Here is a 20,100-nt window from a genome sequence, read left to right on the forward strand (position 1 = left end):
CTGGGGTAGTCGCCCTTAATTTAGCCGTGTAAGACTGGAGGGAAGGCAGCTGGTTATCACCACCCACCGCCAATGCTTTGGCTACTCTTTTACCAACGAATAGTGGAGTTAACCGTACCTTTATGACATCACACGGGGGAGAGGACAAACATGTTTGGTGTGATGGGGATTCAAACCCGCGACCTTCGCATTAGGAGTTGAGCGCCTTAACCACTTGGCCATGCCGAGCACTAAAAAAGGGAAAAAAAGCATGAAGTGTAAATTGTAAATAACGTTTTTCATTGAACATTAGCCTGCTCTTTCCACTTGCAGAAACTAAACACGTATCTTACATGATAAATAAAGTTTTTCATTGACACAGAAGTGCTTTTTTTTTTTTTTCCCATGAGATCCTACAGGAGTGAAATTCTAAAAAAAACAAAATAGTTCAAGTGCACCTGTTTCTGAAAACGAAAATAAAATCTACGTGTTAACATGAAAAACAATAAGGTAGCTCAAATAAGTCCCGGTACTGATACCTCCTTAAATAATAAGTTTTGGTATTCATTGTGGGTAAGCATCGTTAGATTTTCACTTATGGGTAAGCGTAAGATGTGGCAGTTCACCTAGTTTGCAATACATAGCTATTCGGGTAAAAATTATATAGCTCTCCTCTGTGTAAAATCCCCTTCATTCTTATGCCTCTGGGACTTTTGAAAACAAAAAGTTGAGTGTCCTGTCCGGAACCCTTTATGTAGGACCATAGTGAGAACCTCGTTATATTAGTACATTTCGATTGAAACGTTTTCCTTATTTTGCTTCTATAAATTTAACGACTTGAAATTAATCCATACTCATATGACTATTTATTACCACTCTCAATATATTCCAAAAAATGTTTATAGTTTTAACGTCACACTTTTTAAAATATATAATATTATAATACTTACTGTATATTGCTATGTCATATAAATACAAAATAGGTTTACAAACACTATTGCGAAAGGATTTCCGAAAGTGTAGATAAACATAAGCAATAAAAACACTACTGTTATGGTATTTTAACGATAGAATATAGAAGCAAGTCGATGAAAGGTTAGATATATTAGTGTTTGCATTATTAGCCAGAATTGATAAACAGTAGTAAGACTTAAAACACATACCTAATTACAAATATAAAAAGTAAAATACATATTTAGAAAATTAGTTAAAACCATGTAACTTAGGCCTAAGATTAAAACCAATACTGCTAATCCTATTATGTTATTAATGTTATTTAAATTAAACTTAATGGTGGTCATTTGGTGTTATGTTACAATTGTTATTAGTATTAATTTCTTATTTTCTGGGATGAAAAAAAAAAAGTCAATCACCTGATTAATTTATATTATAAGATAATGCAAGCTCATTGAATTACAATATTATTAAAGCAGGTTAAAATGTAGAATAAGTTTTCTTAGTCTATTAATTTTTAATTGTTACTTTTCTTCGTTTTTACTATAAATCAAGCTAAATAATTTAATGACTTGAATGAATAATGGTTACAAGTTAGGAAAAACTTTAATATCAAATTACTTTAACTACCACTATAATTAATTACTATTAGTGTTAACTTGTTTTGAATGTTACTGGTAAAACAGAAAACACAAAAGTTATTGATTATACATTAAATCATCAGTCATAGTTAAAAAGCAGTTTTATGACTGAAAGAAATATTCCAATTTGTGATAACTGCTGTTTAAAAATTTTTAAGTAACAATATTCACGTGAAATATTGTATTAAAAAGATAAATTTACATGTACTATTACTTGTTCTGCTGTATTACTATTAAGTCACCTAAAAATTGTCAGAATAAATTATTAGTCTGCACTATAAAATGCCTTTTTTTTTTTAACTAAATAAAATAGTAGGTTTGTTATAGAATTAGATGCTGAGTATGCATGTAAAAGTTATATAATTAGTTGTTTACTTATCACATGGTGAAATTTAAATTAAAGATAAATGTATATTTATTTTATACTTTTGAAGCTTATTATAAAATATCTGTAACTATTATAATTATTATACAATTAACAGTGTTTTAATTTTCAATTGTGATAGCTTGTTTTTCTAGAAAATATTAGATTAAAAGTAACTTAATATATAAGTGTAATGTTTTAACTTTGTCATTCACATTTATTGTCACGTAATTTAAGTTATTGTTAACCTCACTGCAATGTACAACATATGTAATATGAATTTTTAATGTTTTATATCTAAGTGTAATGAAAGGTAGAACCAAGCTCCCATGAAAGTCATGATGTAATTATTATTCAAATTAAATCTACTATTTTTATTTTTTTGATTGATACAGGTATTTTCTTTCTGTTACTATGTCTTATTTGTCTACTTATTTTTAACAAGGACAACAACAATAACTGATTATTTTGTTTTAATGCTGCCCTTGAATGTATTCTCATGAAAAATATTTTTTAAGTGGAGCATTACATACTGATTTTTCACCTCATTAAAAATAACTTCTATATCATTGTCATAAAAGATATGATTATTAAAAGTACTTTTATATAATGTGATATACTCTTACATAGTAGACCATTTGTCAAATTCAGATTATATACATTTTTGTCACAAATCATTCATGTTTGTATAACATATAAACCACCATGCTTCCTTTTTATAAGGTTTCAAAGTAGAAATGGTAGATAAAAAGATTTAAGGAATTTTCTGCATATTTATTGACATGGCATATTCACAGATTCACTGTCAACTCTAACAGTCACAACAGTTTATTTCATTATTAAGCTTTCATGCTACAAATATATTGATTGAACCATGAGAATAAGTTGTAAAGCCAGTAGCTTAATATGTCTATTTTGTTAGCTTTATAGTAGCATTAGTCAAACGACTATCAAATGAAAGATTTTCTCCCCTCCCCATATAAAAGAGGTTGGTTGTATCATTGAACTTTCACATTAAACTAAGTTTGCTCATGTAGATGAAATCTGTGTTTTTTAGTTTAATAAATATAAGAAGATAGCACTATAGCATTAAAAGGTTTCTATTCTTGTGCGTATTGTGGATATTTACAGGGTAGCATTATTCTGTGATGATTTTGCATTTTTTAGCATGCAAGTTAGCTTATTAGTAATTGTGTTTTATGCATTTCCTGAGTACAGTATTCTCCTCTGATAGTTGTTTTTGTTTTACATTTTCTTTTAGCTGTTTATTAAACACTTTTGATGTATGCTTGCAGATGCAATATAAAAACTTGCAGATTATAAAGAAGATGCTCTAGGTTCATATATAGTACAAAGTGGACAGGTATTCTGTTACTTGCAATTTACTTTTCTTTGGCATTCCAGGCTTTGGAAGCTGTATCGTGTTTGTTGTTGTTTGCACACTAACCACTTGCTATTTAATACCATAAGAATAAAACCATTTAATTTTTTTTCTTTGCAAAATTGGTTTTATTTTTATCACTAGAATATTCAGCAAAATAAGTTTGCCATAGTGGCTAAACATGAATATGGTGAAGTCTACAACTCATATTTGACTGATGTTTAAGATAGATCAAGTACATATTTACACATAACCCTTAAATTTTCCAGGTTTTTGAAGAATTATTTTTTTTAAGATGTAGGTATCTGTCTGTTGTCACATAATCATTTCAAATATTGTCATACACTTACACACTTACTACATTACAAATACATACCTTCTATTACAAGTTTCCTGTGTGCTTTGTGCTATCATCTTGGTTAAATTTAAACTAAAATTTGTGGTGCAATTTAGTTGTACAATGTATTTATTGTTGATTGCTATGTAGCAAAGTGTTATATTAATATCTGTAAAAATGTTTCATTAGCATATACTGAGCTGTGATAAACACTTGACTACCAAGTTGAGAGAAAAATTAGGGGTTTGTAGTTTTCATTACTATTACAGGAAATACCATCTAGGCTTTAATTTACTGTTCCTTGGTTGGACTTGTTCCTCTGTAGGTAAATGACATTTGTTACTTATTTATGAATAGCCTTGTGTAATTCTGCTCTATATGTTAATAAACAGTTCTTGAAGTTACTCATTTGTTATTATTGACTTAGTCAAGGCTGTTATTGATGGCTTAGTCATGCATGATTGTGGAACACTTGTTGCAAACTGTCATACTACATATAAAAGAATCTTGGAAATTAACTAGTTTTTATGAGATCCAATAATTGAATAATGGAGAGGGTCAGATAAGGTAAAAAATTTAAAGTCACTTGCAGTATGACTGTCCACAGTGAATAGATTTCATTTTTATCAAAAACTACTTTCTTCATAATCTGAGTGCCAAAGACCAATAGAAGAGACTTCATTTCAGAAGGCAAATAGGGAGAAATGGTACACATCAAGTGGCCAGTGCTATCACAGGATAGAGACAAATGTCTTTCATTAACATCAGAAGTTATCTTCATAGTAGAGACTACAACAGCAGAGTAGCTCAACAAACAGTCTTCTTCACTCTAATAATAGATTGACAGAGATGTGTATCACAAATGCTGTCACATTCTCTTGCCCTTTTGGATACTGTAATGTTTCATGGTTTATCTCGGTTTTCATTGTTCTCAGAGAATGGAAGCACCTTGGTTTGGCAGTTATTCTCTATGGAATTTTCTTTGAACCTTTTGCAAGCCCTCACAAAATATGGTGATATTTCTGTTATGATGTTGGGTGCCATTTGGAAAGCTAGAGAGTCACAGATAAGCATCTGTGAAAGGACACTCGCTTGCTCATGACACAATACAGTTCTCTATCAATGGACAACTTACCAGACAAGATTGAATTTCCATGCAATACAGGCCTCTTATCATTCACCCAAAATAATGAAACAAAAGATTAAAGGCTCGGGCATTACCATTCTCCCTTGGCCAATCTATTTGCTGTATAGGAACATGTTCCTCTTGGTTATTTCCTGTGGAAGTGTCTCAAACAACAAACTGTTAAGGACATTCTCATCTGATTTCTTCACTAAGGATGACGTAGTCTCACAAGTCCATATTTCATATCTTGTAAATATATTGCATAACCATGTATCTGCCTTAAATGTTCCAAAGGGAAGATCTGTTCTTGTACCCCTTGTTTCATGTTTATTTAATAAATTGGATTCTTTCTGGTTTTATTGCCTCTTCATTTTTGGCAGGCTGTATATTTCAGTACAGTATTTGGTTATTGACTACAACCAAGTGAAATTTTAGTAGAAAACCACATTCACCTGAACTTTTCTGTGATAATACTGAACTTCCTGTGTTTTTCTTATGCAGCAGATTAAAACTTTAGAAATAATTTTTAGTTCTTCAGATCAAGTTCATTTGGATTTTACATTTTCTCTTATTGATCTTTTAGTATATTTTTATAAAAAAAAAAGAAAAAAATCGTCCTTTGCATTAAATCTTTGATATGAATATAAAAACATTTTGTAAAACTTGCAAAAATAACATTATTTTAAATAATTTACAGATTTCGGCAAACATTTTGGAAGAAAAGTGTTTTAAGACACAGAAAGTTATAGCAGTGCGTCTTTATTCACTTTGAAGGAATCATCTTTAATGTTATCAGAGAAAATTCTTATAACAGTAAAATGGGTCTGTTTGGAAAGTCTCCAGAAATATCTCCAAAAGATCAAGTTAGTCTGTTTTGGTTTCCTCATAAAAATCTGATTGTGTTAATTTATTCATAAATATTTTGTTTCCTCAAGGAAAATCAACATGTTCAGTTGAACTTGTTTAATTCCTAAAACATGAGGTTTTGTTATGATTCTAATGTATGGTATGAGTGTGTTGAAATTAATATCTGATGTTAATATAATAAATTTGTCAGTAAAAATATCAAATTTTGTTATTTTTTACCAGAACTTATTAATAGTCATATTTGAAATGAATGAAAAACACTAATTTTGATGTGAGTTGTACATATTCAGTCCAGTTTAGTTGTGTGTTTTTATATATTTTGTTGTTGAACAAAGTCACTTATAACTAATGATATAAAAATTAGTTTTGAAGGAACTCTACATGGAGTTCCTTTATTTCTTGATCAAAAAGCAATGTCAAATTAGAGACCAGTGTATTTGCCTATAATGTTTTAAATTTAGTATTAGATTTTTAGTTTTTCTTGATCAGGCTAGGTTAAATTTTATACTTAGATATTATGTTACTAATCAATAAAGATTAAGCAATATTGAAATTTCAGAATTTCTATGAATAATATTTGTTACGTGATAAATTTGTTAGTGCAGCAAAATTCTTATTTTCTACAAAGAAACCTCTCATAGAGTGTAGAAAACTAGAAATTAGATTTTAAAAATTATTAAGGACTTAAAGTAACTTTTTGTGAGATTAATGTTTGAATGGTTAAATGATAAGTGTGTGGAAATGGGAAACTAAATACAGGGACAATAATTAAAATAATCTAAAGTGCAATGCAAACTAGTTACTTTAGCAATATTACTTGTGTAGTTGTAAACTTGTTTTTCTGTTGTGTATTGCAATTTTAAACTAACTTGAACTTTTTGTTTTGATAAGTACTGTGGTATTTTTAGGTAAAACTGAGTTAACTGAACCATTGAGCAATTGAATAGATTCAGTCAAGATATTGATCACAAATACCATACTAAGTATATTATTAACTGAGTCGTGATATTAAATAGAACAATAGGACTAAACTTCAGATGAAATACAATACTTTACATTATGATTGGATTTTATGACCAGATTTTTTCAACAGTGTCTCCTTCAAGATCATGTTTCAGAATGGTTATAAACCCAATGTTCCTAAGTTCACAAGAAACATCACACTTACTTTAGAGTAACCAACACTACCATGTGACTGCATATTCTCATTCCAAAGTAGATGAGGCCAAAACCTATAAGTATTAATTGAATGATCATTGAAGGATACTGCCATCAGCAACCTTACACAATGTGTCTTATTGTGTAAATATTCTCCCTTGGGCATAACAGGTGTTATCTGCTTGAGAATAACAAAGGCATTGAAAATACAAGCAACTAAAAGCTCTCTCTAAACTCAGGCTTTTGTCAAGCAATGTGTTTACTTTCTCTCAACCCTCAAAATACATACCATATGGATGTTACTACCTGTAAACAAAGCAACTGCAATACCAAAGTTATATCAGTATCCTCTTAAACAAAGTACATTAAATAATTCTACTTAACAAAATAGTTTTTTAACATCGAAATACACTACCTAACAATGGTCATCAATACATAAAATCTTTTAACAACAAAGAAAATTTAAAATTGATACTCTACAACTTGTATGTATTAATAAAAATACATTTTTAAATAAAGAAAAAAATTGATGTAATAGAATACAAGAATGATACATGTATAATAATAATAATAGTAAATAAAAGCAAACTCAAAACAAAAATCAAAGATGCTGCACAAATCAAAGGAATCTCCAGGGAGGTAAGTAGAACCTACATTGCAGTGGAGATACATTGTCTTACCAGTCTTAACAACCATTCACCAATTTTACATGAAGAAATTTGTAAAAATAAATAATAGCAATAATAAAATAGTCAAAAGAAATAGAAATTAAGAGAGATATGACCCAAAGTTGTATCGCCTGACACTGCTTACCAACAGTTGTGGGAAGGTGGTTGCTCTCAAAAGTGGTTCCTCTCAGAAGAGGAAAAAATAAATAAAAAACAAAATGAGGTATTACCAGTTGATGGTACGTAAGATAAACTTATGTCGTGAAGTTGGCATACCAGTTCCCATTATGGTAGTAAAGTGCCAATTAGAAGCTCAGTAGACAAATTATTCTAGTACTGGAAGAAAGAAAATTTAGCTCCAAAAACATAAAAAATACACTACGTTTCTGCATTTATAACAATTATGTTTCAATAACCAAATATATTTAAACAAGTAATAGGAGTTCCCATGGGAACTAACTATTGTACTTATGTTACAAATTTATATCTTTATTTTTTTGAAAATAGGTTTATTGAAAAGTACATATATCAAGATGTTTTTGCTTTAATTTACAGATATATATATATATATAGATGAGTTAATTAGTATAAATAATTGTATTAACATTATTTATTAGCTAGAATTATAAATTAAAAATAATTCTAGAAATTAAAATGATTGATAATATTAATCTAAATATTTTCAATAAAAAAAAACTATTTTTCTTTCCCAACAATTTCACAATTATTCAGATTTTGTGAAAGTTGTAATTACAGTATTTTGTTATTAATGTTAATTAAGCACCATTCAGTTTCAATAGGGAAGAAATGGGATCAGGATTACAAAACTGGAGCTATCTTGGATTATGTTATGCCAACCTTCATTTTTGAACATTAGAATCAACTAATGCTTTCTTTGGAACCTTTTTTCCAGTTATAAGTTTAGTTCTAGCTATAATGTGATTTATAAAGTTTCACCATGTGGATTTTACTGTAACAGAGTACTGTATAGACTAGTTATTGGAGTCGACCTTAAATCCAGTTACAAATAGAATTATATTGTTAAGTATTATAATTTATCTCAAATGACCTTTGATTTATGATGTTACATACATTCCACCTATGATTTCAAATAGCCTGAAATATGAATGTAGAAGTTAATTGAATGTCAGTATGAATCAAATTTATAATAATTGTCAACAAGATTGATACACACAGTTTTCTTTCTTGACTTAAATATATTTTGATATATAAACAACAATACAACTTATAATAATGGTTTATATACAAGAGTTTTACAAACAGTACTGAATCTTTTACTGATGTTCATGGAGAGCTAAGTTATTCTGTGTCGATACACATGTACACTTATCTTGATGGCTAGGTAGCTTGAAACACACACAAGTTTTCACCAACAATAATATCAAACATCCACATTTAAATACTAACATCTGAAGTTAATTGATGGAAGTTAAGTAGTTTGTAATGTTTGAGGTCTATAAATATTTCTGGTGAAATATCTGTAGTTTCTGATTAATGAGCATTTATCACGATTATAGCTTCTGAATTTTATAGGATACTGACTGTAGTAGTCCAACACATTATTAAACTGCCTACCCACATGTTGTGATGGCTAACTTTTATACTCATTAGGCAAGCTACTCAAAACTTCAGTTGGCAATAATATTGGAAACTACTAGTATGTTCCAGGAATGCATCATACACTGTTGATACTTACACTTGAGTATCTTCTACAAATTTAGAGAACAGGTTGGACTTTCACAGTACACATTTAACACTATACATCACATCATTTCTAAATATGTATTAAACTGAAACAAACATAGATATTAAAGTAAACAAGTATAATTTGTTTTTGTATAAAATAAATGTATAACATTCACTGGCTCAAGGTAGTTTACTGTTAGAATAAAGAATTGAATCTGATATTTAATTCAAATCTACTTTCCTCTTTAATACAACAAATCGAATTACTCATTTACATAAACACTGGCAAAAATATCTTGATGTACTTAAACTTACCGTATATTATGAGCTCTTCTTAACACTGTATGTTTTACATCAACTCCTAACCATGTTATTCAGTTTAAAGGGGATAGCAGTAACTACTTTCATGAAGCTTGAGTTAAGACAATTCGTGGTCCTTGCAAAGGATACTTTGGTATAGCAGTTGTTCCAGTCTTAAATATAGTGTATTCAGTAGCAGCAGGTTGATAGCCTTTCTTAAAAAAGCAAGAGACTGAATTTTTTGCCCAGAGAAGGAGTTCTTATACCAAATTGTTTGGTGTCCTTATCACTTTCCAAATAGCACACATGTCTAACTCTATTACGATTACAACCCATATTTTTGTGCATATTAAACTGCATCTTGTAGAGAAATATTAGGAAAATGTTTCAAAAACTATGTGCTCTGTTAGATATATTAGTCTGCATAATTAAAAATATTTCATTAGAATGAAATAAAATGTTGGGTACTTCATGTTCATTTTAGTAATGATACTTAACGATTTTAACTGTATAATTACAACCTACACAAATTGTAAGTAGGTATGTAACTTTTATGAAGGTTCTTTATAAAGATTAAACCAATCAATGAAATAGTTTTAAATCTATTTTGCACGATCCTAAGATTACATAGTTTTAGAAAAATAAGACAGTTAATTTTGATTTTTTCTATTCTTTATATTAAACAATCATTATTTAATGTAGTTATTTGGACTCAGAATAGTTCAGAAGCAACTTGCTTTTCATTTCAAGTATAAAAATACTGTTTATCTTGTTTACAAATTTCATTTACATATAGTCTCTAGAACCTTCTAACTGAAGATTAAATAATTTTTAAAGTAAATCTTTATATTTTATTTTTCATTTTCTCTATTATATCATTAACTATAGATATTATCATCAATGTACAGTGTAATGAAATGATTAAGTTCAAAAATGGAAATATGTATGTACCTTTTAAATGTTTATAGATTGTTTTGTAATCTTTTTTCTCATATGTATAATTTCAAATCTTTATCTTTTTACTTATAATTTATTTTTAATTTTCCTTTCCAATTCATTGTTTTTATTATTGATGCAACAAGTGATTTTCTTCATGTTGGATGCAGTTTTGGATGCTTGACCCTTTCTGTAGTCTGTTTTATAGAGGAGTGGTTTCTCTGTATCTGTGTTGTCCACTCAGCAGGCTTTCCATCATCTTCTATCTGGTCTAGAAGTATCCTCTATACTTTCTTCCATCCACAGTAGGAAAACACTTACCCTAAGGACCTCTGTTTTCTTTATAATAGACTTCAACATACTCTTTTAGACTCAAAACCACCATGTTTAGTTGTTGGTATATCATTTCTCAGGAGCTTAGACAGATGTTGAGTTAATTGTCTTGATTAGGCCTGTTTCTTTTTACAGAGTGGTCCATCCACCTTCTTATGTCTTCAGTGCATTTGCTCCAACTGTGGGAATCCTATGATCACTACCTTCCTGATCTCCATCAACATCTTGCTTTCACTATTTTCTTCTCCATTCTCTGAATCTACACCTCTGGCAGATTAAACTCTGTTTCTGGATTGTTTAAATATAATTTTATGCCTTAGGCATATTTTCTTCTCTTTCTCATTTGTAGGAGTCATCATTCTCACTTTTTTTTTCATATAATTTTTTTTCACTTATTTACCACAGGAACAGGTTATTTTTATACCTTGGGATGTTTGGAAGGGTGTTTGATGTTCTCTCTCCAATTCACTCCCCTTTCATTTCTTCTTTATATGATACTTTTAATCCTTATTAACTACTGTGTCTTGTTCAGAATGTTTATTCTTATCTTGCTTACACCACTCATATATTTGGCAATTGCAGTTATCTTTTTTTGCTATGGGATCCATTTTCCTTTCGAAACTTATTGCCCTTCACTTTAACTAGTTGTGAGATTGTGCATGCAGGAATGTTTTCAACCTCAACATATTTGTTTCCCATTACTTAATCATATGGTGAGTATATCATCATCTTGATTTTATCTCTACAGTCACTTTTCTTTAGATTTCCAGAAACTAGTTATGTGATTGTTGATTATTTTGGTTTTTTTTTAACAGCTCTGTCATTGCTATTGTTATATATCAATGTATATCATCTAGAAATGATGGAACCCACCAAATGCTTCATAGGAACACTACTTTTTCCTAAAATTCACAGTGAGCATGGGAATATAGAAAGTGTTTGTCCACTTGTCCTTGCTACCACTTGTTGTTAAGATGGGGTTTTCTGCAAAAATGCTTCAGCATTGCATATATATTTCTCTTACAGATCATATTTTGTATGGGAAAGAAGTGTGTGCCTACTGTCACACCTGAATAGCATTTGCTAATTTTAGTTGCAGTAAACTATCACACACTCTGTCACTGTGGAATCTTATGCATACGTGTCATTTCCTGTTCTGTCTAAGTTTCTCTCTCTGGCATTGTCCACCATTCTAATTCCTCTCTTCTATTTTCTCCTAGTGAGGTTAGGGAGACCCTTTATTTCCAAAGTAACTGGAAAGATTAACATGTAGAGTTCTCCATTTGTACAATGTAATCCCACTGGTATGACATTGAAAGTATACACTCCTCAATGAAGAGTAAGACTAGGCTGTTTGTTGTTTGAAAGTTTAGTACAGGCCACCCCAGTACATAATAAACTAACCTCAGTGATTATTTCATTCCTAAAATGTCTTATTCTCACTTCAGGATGCACATCTGCATTAATGTTTTCCTGTTCTTGATTATTGTGGTAAGTATTTCTCCAGATGTGTTGCTTGAGCTATGCCACACACTCAGGCTCAGCCAAAAGGCTGCTGATAGATGCTCATCTCTGCATGACCTTCCACCTTTCCTTCCCACTTGTGTAAGAATGGAAGTCTTATGGTGAGTGCAAAAATATTTTTCAGTGGTGTGAGGTAATAGCCATTTGTTGTAACAAAAATGTTGATTAGGACACTATTGACACCAATTAATATAATTGTTGCTGATAGTTAGTCTGTCATGTTATCATTTAGATTTAATACGTTTTCTCAAATTAAGGCTGAAATTTGGTTATAGTTGGATGTTTTAGTGAAACATGAATTGTTATTTTTCTGTGTTTTGTTTTTTATCAATTACACGAGAGCTCTTACCTATAACAAATTGCCAATCAAAAATAAGTTTGAAGGAATGTGAGGGATACTGAAATACAATTGTCGATTGCCATATTGAATTTGATGTTTTTTTTGTGTGAGATAATGTTTATTTTATACAAGTAAGCATATTGTCATGTACACAGCTTTAATAGACATAGGTTGTTTCTTGTAAACAACTTGTATATTGTTCATATTTATTAGTGTGCATCATGTTACTTTATAAAGATTAACATATTTCATATAGGTAGCTTCTGTATGTTTGTTGTTTTACTATCAAGAGGATACAACATACAATTAATTCTGTATGGTGTACACAGGTTAGAGAATGGACATCAAAGATAAGGAAGGAAGGCTATCAGCTTGATAGACAGATACGGTGTAAGTAATAGAAATATGTGTTGATGGAGTGAAATAAATGTTTCTTAAAATTACTGTATTTTTAATAGTTTATGTATTACATTATGAGTGGAAAGTAAGTCATTTTGTGCAGTTACATTTTTCATTGTCTGATTTTTCATGATATTTATTATTAAGAATAATGTTTCATAAATTTTCATATAAATGTGCAAACTCTCATGCTTTTGTCATTTAGTATGTTTGTGTGAACTGATTGTACTACCAGTATTGTTAGGTTTCTGATACCTGCATATATATCTCTGCTTATTGATTTTTTTTTTTTTTTACAATACTATTAGGTTTTGGATTCAAAAGAATAGTGTTATCTGGCATTTAATAGTATTATTCATTGTATCTGTTCAAAACACTTAAGAATTGGAAAAAAATACAGTGTTATATAAGAATTATGTAACAACTTCCACAAAGAGAGTTGATTTACAAAGATAATTAATAACACAGTCTTAATTATTAGCAAAAAGCAAACTACAAAGACAAGCTTCTGTTAACAGTAATGTACCCTCATTGCTAGTGATGTTTCCCGTACAGTGCATGACCTCCTCTCACATAAATCACTATTCTTATCCAGTGCTGCCCTTATATTCAAAAACTTTATTTGTGCATGCTACAAATCTTGAATATTTCATCCTTCTGGAATTGACTGATTCTAGATTATGATGCAGTAACCCTCCACCAATGAGAATGCCACACACACTCTTGATTTATGTGACTCCCATAATTGAATAGAGGGAGTAACATGATTACAAAAACATTTTTATTTGTTTATGCCAACATAATTGTGTTTGGTTATTCATTTTGCATTATGAATTCTGTGTTACCACTTCAGAGGTTGTGTGTTGTATTAGCAAATTTACATAGTTGAGGAACTCCACTGCCAGATTTTTGGCTTTACTTTACAGGGAGATTGATCATCTATGAAATGACTTTTGTCAGGCCTTGCCATGAGTTTAGGAACCCACACATTTGAAATACGGTCTGCAAACTGTTAAAAAATAAGGCATTCTAATGTTATGTTTTTTTTAATAATTTTATTGTCAGAACTATTATCCATAGTTATTTGAGTTCCATAACACAAGTTTCATTAGATCAGTTAATACTCGTAGTCAAGTTTGGAGTAGTCAATAGTCTTGGTTGTATTTTTGCTCCTATACCATTCAATTAGATATACCCTGGTCTTTGTTAAATTAGTATTACTTGTAATTTATCTTACTGATATATAAATCATTAGTTTAACTAATGTTTTTTCTACCATATGTCACATTACATACATATTGTACTGTTACTAGACACTCCTTAATTTTATAGAATGATGTCTATTTTATTTTAGTTATTATTTATCTTTTATCCTTCTTCCTATATAGTCATGTGAAAAAGTTAGGACACCCTATGAAAACCTGTGTATTTGTGTAACATTTTTTGATATATAGATATTTAATCTCAATTTCAACATTACTGAGAGATTATAGGAATATAACTAAACAATTAAAACTGAAGAAAAGACTTTTCAAGATCTTCTGTAAATGTAATTCTACAAAAATGCATATTCTAACTGAGGTAAAAGTTAGGACACCCTACCTCCTAATAGCTAGTGTTACCCCCTTTGGCTGAAATAACTGCAGTGAGACACTTCTTGTAGCCATCTACCAGTCTCTGATATCGGTTTGAAGAAAATTTGTCCCACTCCTCAATGCAGAATTCTTTCAGCTGTGAGATGTGTGAGGGGTTTCTTGCATATACAGCCCATTTCAAGTTACCCTACAGTATCGCAATGGGATTAAGATCTAGGCTTTGACTTGGCCATTCCAGACTGACTCTCCATTTCTTAGTTTTCAGCCAGTCCTTGGTGGATTTACTGGTATGTTTTGGGTCGTTGTCGTGTTGCAGGGTCCAGTTCCACTTCAGCTTTAATTTTCATACAGATGGTCTCTCATGATCCTCAAGCACCCTCTGATACACAGTAGAATTCATGGTGGATTCTATGATTGTGAGCTGTCCAGGTCCTGCTGCAGCAAAGCAGCCCCAAACCATGACACTTCCACCTCCATGCTTTGCAGTTGGTCTGAGGTTCTTTTCCTGGAATGCTGTACTTGGTTTATGCCAAACATGTCCTGTTCTGGTGTCCAAATAATTCAGTTTTGGACTCATCTGTCTAGTCTCTTTCAAATGTTTATTTTTAAACACCCCTTCGTAGAGACCATCCATTCTTCTCCTTGAATGCATTCAAAAATGTTTTCTGTTATCTGAGTCTTTAGTTTATGCTTATGTTATGCTTGCTAAATTTAAAGAATATGGATATGTGTGTGATGTTTTGGTAGTTTGGTTGTTTTATGTTGAAAGTGTGGAAATCAAAACATTTGATACTGTTTGTTGCCTTTAGTATGGTGGGTAAACTGATTCAGCTGTAAGTAAATGCAACTGAAATTTTGTCATGAGTAAAAGTAAAAAAGTAAAGCTAAAACTTTGAAGTTGAAGCTTTAAGGTACTTGATTTAGCTGCATAATTCTTAGTTTGAATAATGGGCCTGGTCACTTTTCACAATGATTTCATGTTTTGAAATGTATTCTGAAATCTGTCATGATTGCAAATATTAGTTGAAAATCACATTCAGAAAAACTATGACATAATTATAGCATCAAGAAGAAAGCCAAACAGTATTCCAGCATAATATGATGGATGCTCTACCATGGTTATTTCCAACAAAAATGATGTGGCTAGGATATCTAATATAAGGAATATATTTGAAAAGAAAGTTTCCAAGACTGGACAATAAATTCATTTTTATAACCTTATTCCAGAATAGTTTTCAGACTTCAGAGCTACTATTGAGTAATAAAGTTAATTTTAAATAAGTGGCAATGGTAATCATAGAGTAGGCTTCGTGTTCATTCCTTCAAGGTTCACGTTTTTGGTGGTGACAGAAAATAACTTTTATTTTATTTGTTGCTGATTGCATTAAAAGATAACTAATAAAATTTTACATAGCTTGGCACATTTTAATTTCAAATTGTTTTTTTATGTAAATTAAAAAATGATCTTTTACTCCTAAAAGAGCATTTTTTTTCAGCTACACTCTAAACTTTAGGAGTTCATCGGCTCTAAAAATGTTTTTCTGTATACCAAAAGCGCATTTTTTTAGTCTTGTTGCTAAGGGGTGGTAGAAAAATGTTTGCTAAAATACTTCCCAGTCCGCATGTTTGTTCTTTAAATTTGTCTGTCATCTTACTATGATAGTCACATGTTTCAAGAGAATTGGTAATATACAAAAAGTTAATTCTGAAAAAGATTTTTCCTCAAAATTTGAGTTGTGAAGTATGTGTTTTGCCTTAGCTATCCAAAGAGAAGAAGAAAAAGTAAAAAGATCGTTAAAAGATGCTGCTAAAAAGGGAGACAGAGACGTTTGCACAATTTTAGCGAAAGAAATTGTTCGGGCTCGAAAAGCTGTTGGACGAATACGTGTTACTAAGGCCCAGCTGAATTCAGTGATTATGAGCATGAATCAACAGTTGGGTAAGCTTTGTGCATCATTGATAATGTTCAAAAGAAATGAAAATTTATTATCAGTTTTGCATTGTTATGTTATCTTTTAGCTTTTGTTTGTAAACTGGAGCACCTATTTAAAAACCACAATGGACAATCACCTTTAATCATAAACATGCATTGTTTTTACACCACAGTTATTTAAAGAGTGGCTTGGGCATTCATTGTCTCAAGGAACAATAATGCTAGTGGGGCATTAAAGCTTCCCCTCCCCCCAAAAAAAACAACATCAGAATGGAATTAAAAGCCATAAAGCAAGATTTCCTCTGGTTTGTTTAATGCAAAAAATTCCAAATAGATATTGTCACCAACACAACATAATATTTGTGACTGACTTGTAGGAATTACTATGTAAACTTTAGAGTGATTGGTTACCTGATTGATGAGAAAAAGCAAAACACCTGCATGGTAAGACCATTCCTCACATGTTCTGCCAGGCCATGCTAGAATAAAGCTAACAAAAGAAATCCATACGTCAAATTTTTTACAAATCTACTGGTAGGATATCAACCTTCTTTACACTAGTAAGGTGAAAATGGAAAGCACGAGATTTTATCATCATTCAAGTGGTAAAGAAAGCCCAGTAATGGTGAAGCTAGGAAAGCTAAGAGATGGGGAATGAAAAGAACAATATACAGTAAAATGGATACTAGTAGTATCAGCAGGGCTCCACTTAACATTTTATAAAAAATAAATTGTTATTTTTGATTGGTAGATGAACTGTTTTTTCTCATGGCTTCTTTTATATTTTTCTGGATTTGACATTAATAATACATATTTTTATGTAACTTTACTGACTTGTTGTATTGAACAAATTGGTTTCATAAAACAGTACTTGACATCTTCTTTATTGTTGTTATTTGATTGTTGCTGGTTTGCTCTCTTTTGTTGTCTGCTTTGTAAATAAAATTTATGTGAGAATGTTTTCTGACATTACTAATATTAAAAAAGACTTTCTCACTTTAAAAACATGTTTACCTGTGTAATTTTTTTATAGAAGGTATCAAATGCATTAATACCAATTTATTCTGTTCAGCACTTATTGTTTAATGCAAAAAAAATTTCACGTAACACAAATCAATCTTATTTTAATAAGTATGAAGTAGTCTTCTGTTTGTTTTCTGGAGTTGATAAAACTCCACTGCTCTCTTGGTTTCTAGCTTTCAGCATATGTATTCAAATGGATTTAAGGTGTTTCTCTTGTTAAAGCAAACCTGAAAATTTCTGGATCCATTCAGAAGAGTACAGAAATTATGAAGACCATGCAGAACTTGATTAAAGTTCCTGAAGTGGCAAAAACCATGAATGATCTCTCTAGAGAAATGATGAAGGTGAAGATCAAAGTTTGGATTAGAATAAGACAATAATTTAAAATGTATTTGATACATCTTTTTCTGTAAGTTAATCGTGAGTTTCCAGTTCATAACTACAGAATTGATAGGACATTTTAAGCACTGTTTAAGGAAGAATAGTCACTGAAACATTTATTTTTTGTTAATTTCATTATTTATATCACAAATTAAATGCTTCTGCTGATTGTACACTGTGAAAAACATCAAGGGGCCTGATAAATGTGTAAGTAAACATGGATATTTTTGTTTTCACTCATGTGCATACTTTGAGTTCCAAAACAAAATACCCAGGCTTTGGCCTCATAGTTGTAGTAGTAGTTCAGTCTGGTATAGCATCAGATACAAAAATGTTGTTCTTAGTACAGTATCTGATAAAAGATTGTTCAGTTTGTGTAGAATAACTAGATATAATATTTATTGATGAATGAGAAAAGTTTTTTCTTTGCATCTTCAAAATGCTTGTTTTCATTGTATTTGGATGCAAAATTGATTCCAAATAAGAGAAAACTAGTAGATATATGTATATATAGGAGCACTTTCCATTCATGCAACATCATTGAAGCACATTTCAGTGTTTTAAGGTACTTTGGAATTTTTATTTTTATGAATTACGAGGGCTGTTCAAAAAATACGCAGACTGTTTGAATTGCGCGGCTCCAGTTAATTCCAGGGGAATCCGCTTAGTGTTGCTAGGTTCACACAGATCAGCTGATTATGACGCCATTTCCAGATTGCAGATATCTTCATTTGTGTATTAGCTACGCGGTTTTAAGTGAAGTGCAATTTTTTCGTTTGGCAGATTTCAGAATGAATGACCTGAAGGAGCAACGACTTGCTGTGAAATTTTGTGTTAAACTTGGAATATCTGCGACTGAAACTTTTAAGATATTTAGATGAGTAAATGTTTATTTATTCATATGTACTTTATTTTAAGGCTGGAATAATTGAAGAGATGCTAGAAGACACTATGGAAAGCATGGAAGACCAGGACGAACTAGAAGAAGATGCCCAGGAAGAGGTTGATAAGATCTTATGGGAATTGACTGCAGGTGCCTAATTTATTCCTTGTGTTGTATATGGGCAATATACATATAGTTGTAAAATTTATAAATGATTTTCTAGCTATCATTCCCATATTATGCAGTATTATAATTATACATAAAATTTTAATGTTTGTACACTTTACCATTTCTTATTCTTACAGGAGAATTAGGAAAAGCTCCTGCTGCAGTGTCTGACACACTGCCTGAAGACAAACAAACAGAAGGAGCATCAGCTTTAGTTGAAGATGAGGACATATCAGAAATGCAGGAGCGACTAGAGGCACTGAGAAACTGAAATTTTTCTAACCCTATTAAGCAGGAATAGTTTACTAAAAGGTTAGATTCAGTGATTGTTTTGATTTTTTTCTGGTTATGTAAAACGTTTGTTTTTATTGGTTTTCTAAAATTGTACATTTACTAGTTTTTCATATTGTTAGTAATTTTTGTGTCTAAATAAAAATATTTAGTAACTGAATATAATGAAAATGATCAGAATTGCCGAGCACTCAAGCAAATAAAACCATTTTTGAAATACAGCATAAAATGTAACACCAATTTCTACATTTAAAAGACAAAACTTTATAAATACTTTTGGAATTGCCATTAAATTGTGCATTTTTGTTTTCTTTTTTTAGATGTGTCTGGTTTTTCATTTCTTTTTGCTACAACATTACAAAGAAGAGTTGTAAGGTACATTAAATATGGTTTGATAATTCCTCATAGAAATATATGGTATAGACCTTTGTTTTAGAATCTGGAAACTTGAATGAAATTTGGAGATTAAGATGCTTCATCAGATCAACTTGATATAGAATTGCATTTGATTCTGTATTGTAAATAAAAAAAACATCTAAATAAACATGTCATTTTCTCTTTTTCATAAGTCAAGTAAATCATGTAGCATTGTGAGAGCCAAGTAACCCTTTTCTGAGTACTTTTGACTTTCAAGTTCATGTGAAAACAGAGTTATGATTTATTGAGCAAACTTTAATATCTAGAATGGTAGTCTCCCATCTGCATAGGCTCAGGGGTAAGTCCAAAGCTTATAATGCTAAAAATTGGATTTTGGTACCTGTGGTTTACACAGCATAGATAGCTCATTACGTAGTTTTGTGTGTAATTACAAA

General features: G+C 30.7%; 1 protein-coding gene across 5 annotated transcripts; it reads left to right on the forward strand.

Moving 5' to 3' along the window:
* Nucleotides 1–571: 571 nt before the first annotated feature.
* Vps24 (vacuolar protein sorting 24) lies at nucleotides 572–19,832 on the forward strand. 5 transcript variants are annotated; one of them, XM_076511381.1, is made up of 8 exons: nucleotides 928–1,074; nucleotides 5,480–5,645; nucleotides 12,945–13,005; nucleotides 16,369–16,548; nucleotides 17,788–17,909; nucleotides 18,865–18,979; nucleotides 19,135–19,309; nucleotides 19,609–19,832. In XM_076511381.1, exons 2-7 carry the CDS (start codon nucleotides 5,601–5,603, stop codon nucleotides 19,266–19,268), a joined length of 657 nt encoding a protein of 218 aa, XP_076367496.1. In that variant the 5' UTR covers nucleotides 928–1,074; nucleotides 5,480–5,600; the 3' UTR covers nucleotides 19,269–19,309; nucleotides 19,609–19,832. The 5 variants fall into 5 exon arrangements, with proteins under 5 accessions (XP_076367499.1, XP_076367498.1, XP_076367497.1 ...); XM_076511384.1 differs by lacking the exon at nucleotides 928–1,074 and adding an exon at nucleotides 572–733 and having other exon boundaries at nucleotides 19,135–19,610; XM_076511383.1 differs by lacking the exon at nucleotides 928–1,074 and adding an exon at nucleotides 578–705 and having other exon boundaries at nucleotides 19,135–19,610.
* Nucleotides 19,833–20,100: the final 268 nt, after the last annotated feature.

The sequence above is a fragment of the Tachypleus tridentatus genome, chromosome 7, assembly GCF_004210375.1.
Source record: "Tachypleus tridentatus isolate NWPU-2018 chromosome 7, ASM421037v1, whole genome shotgun sequence".
In the NCBI taxonomy this organism is placed as follows: domain Eukaryota; kingdom Metazoa; phylum Arthropoda; class Merostomata; order Xiphosura; family Limulidae; genus Tachypleus; species Tachypleus tridentatus.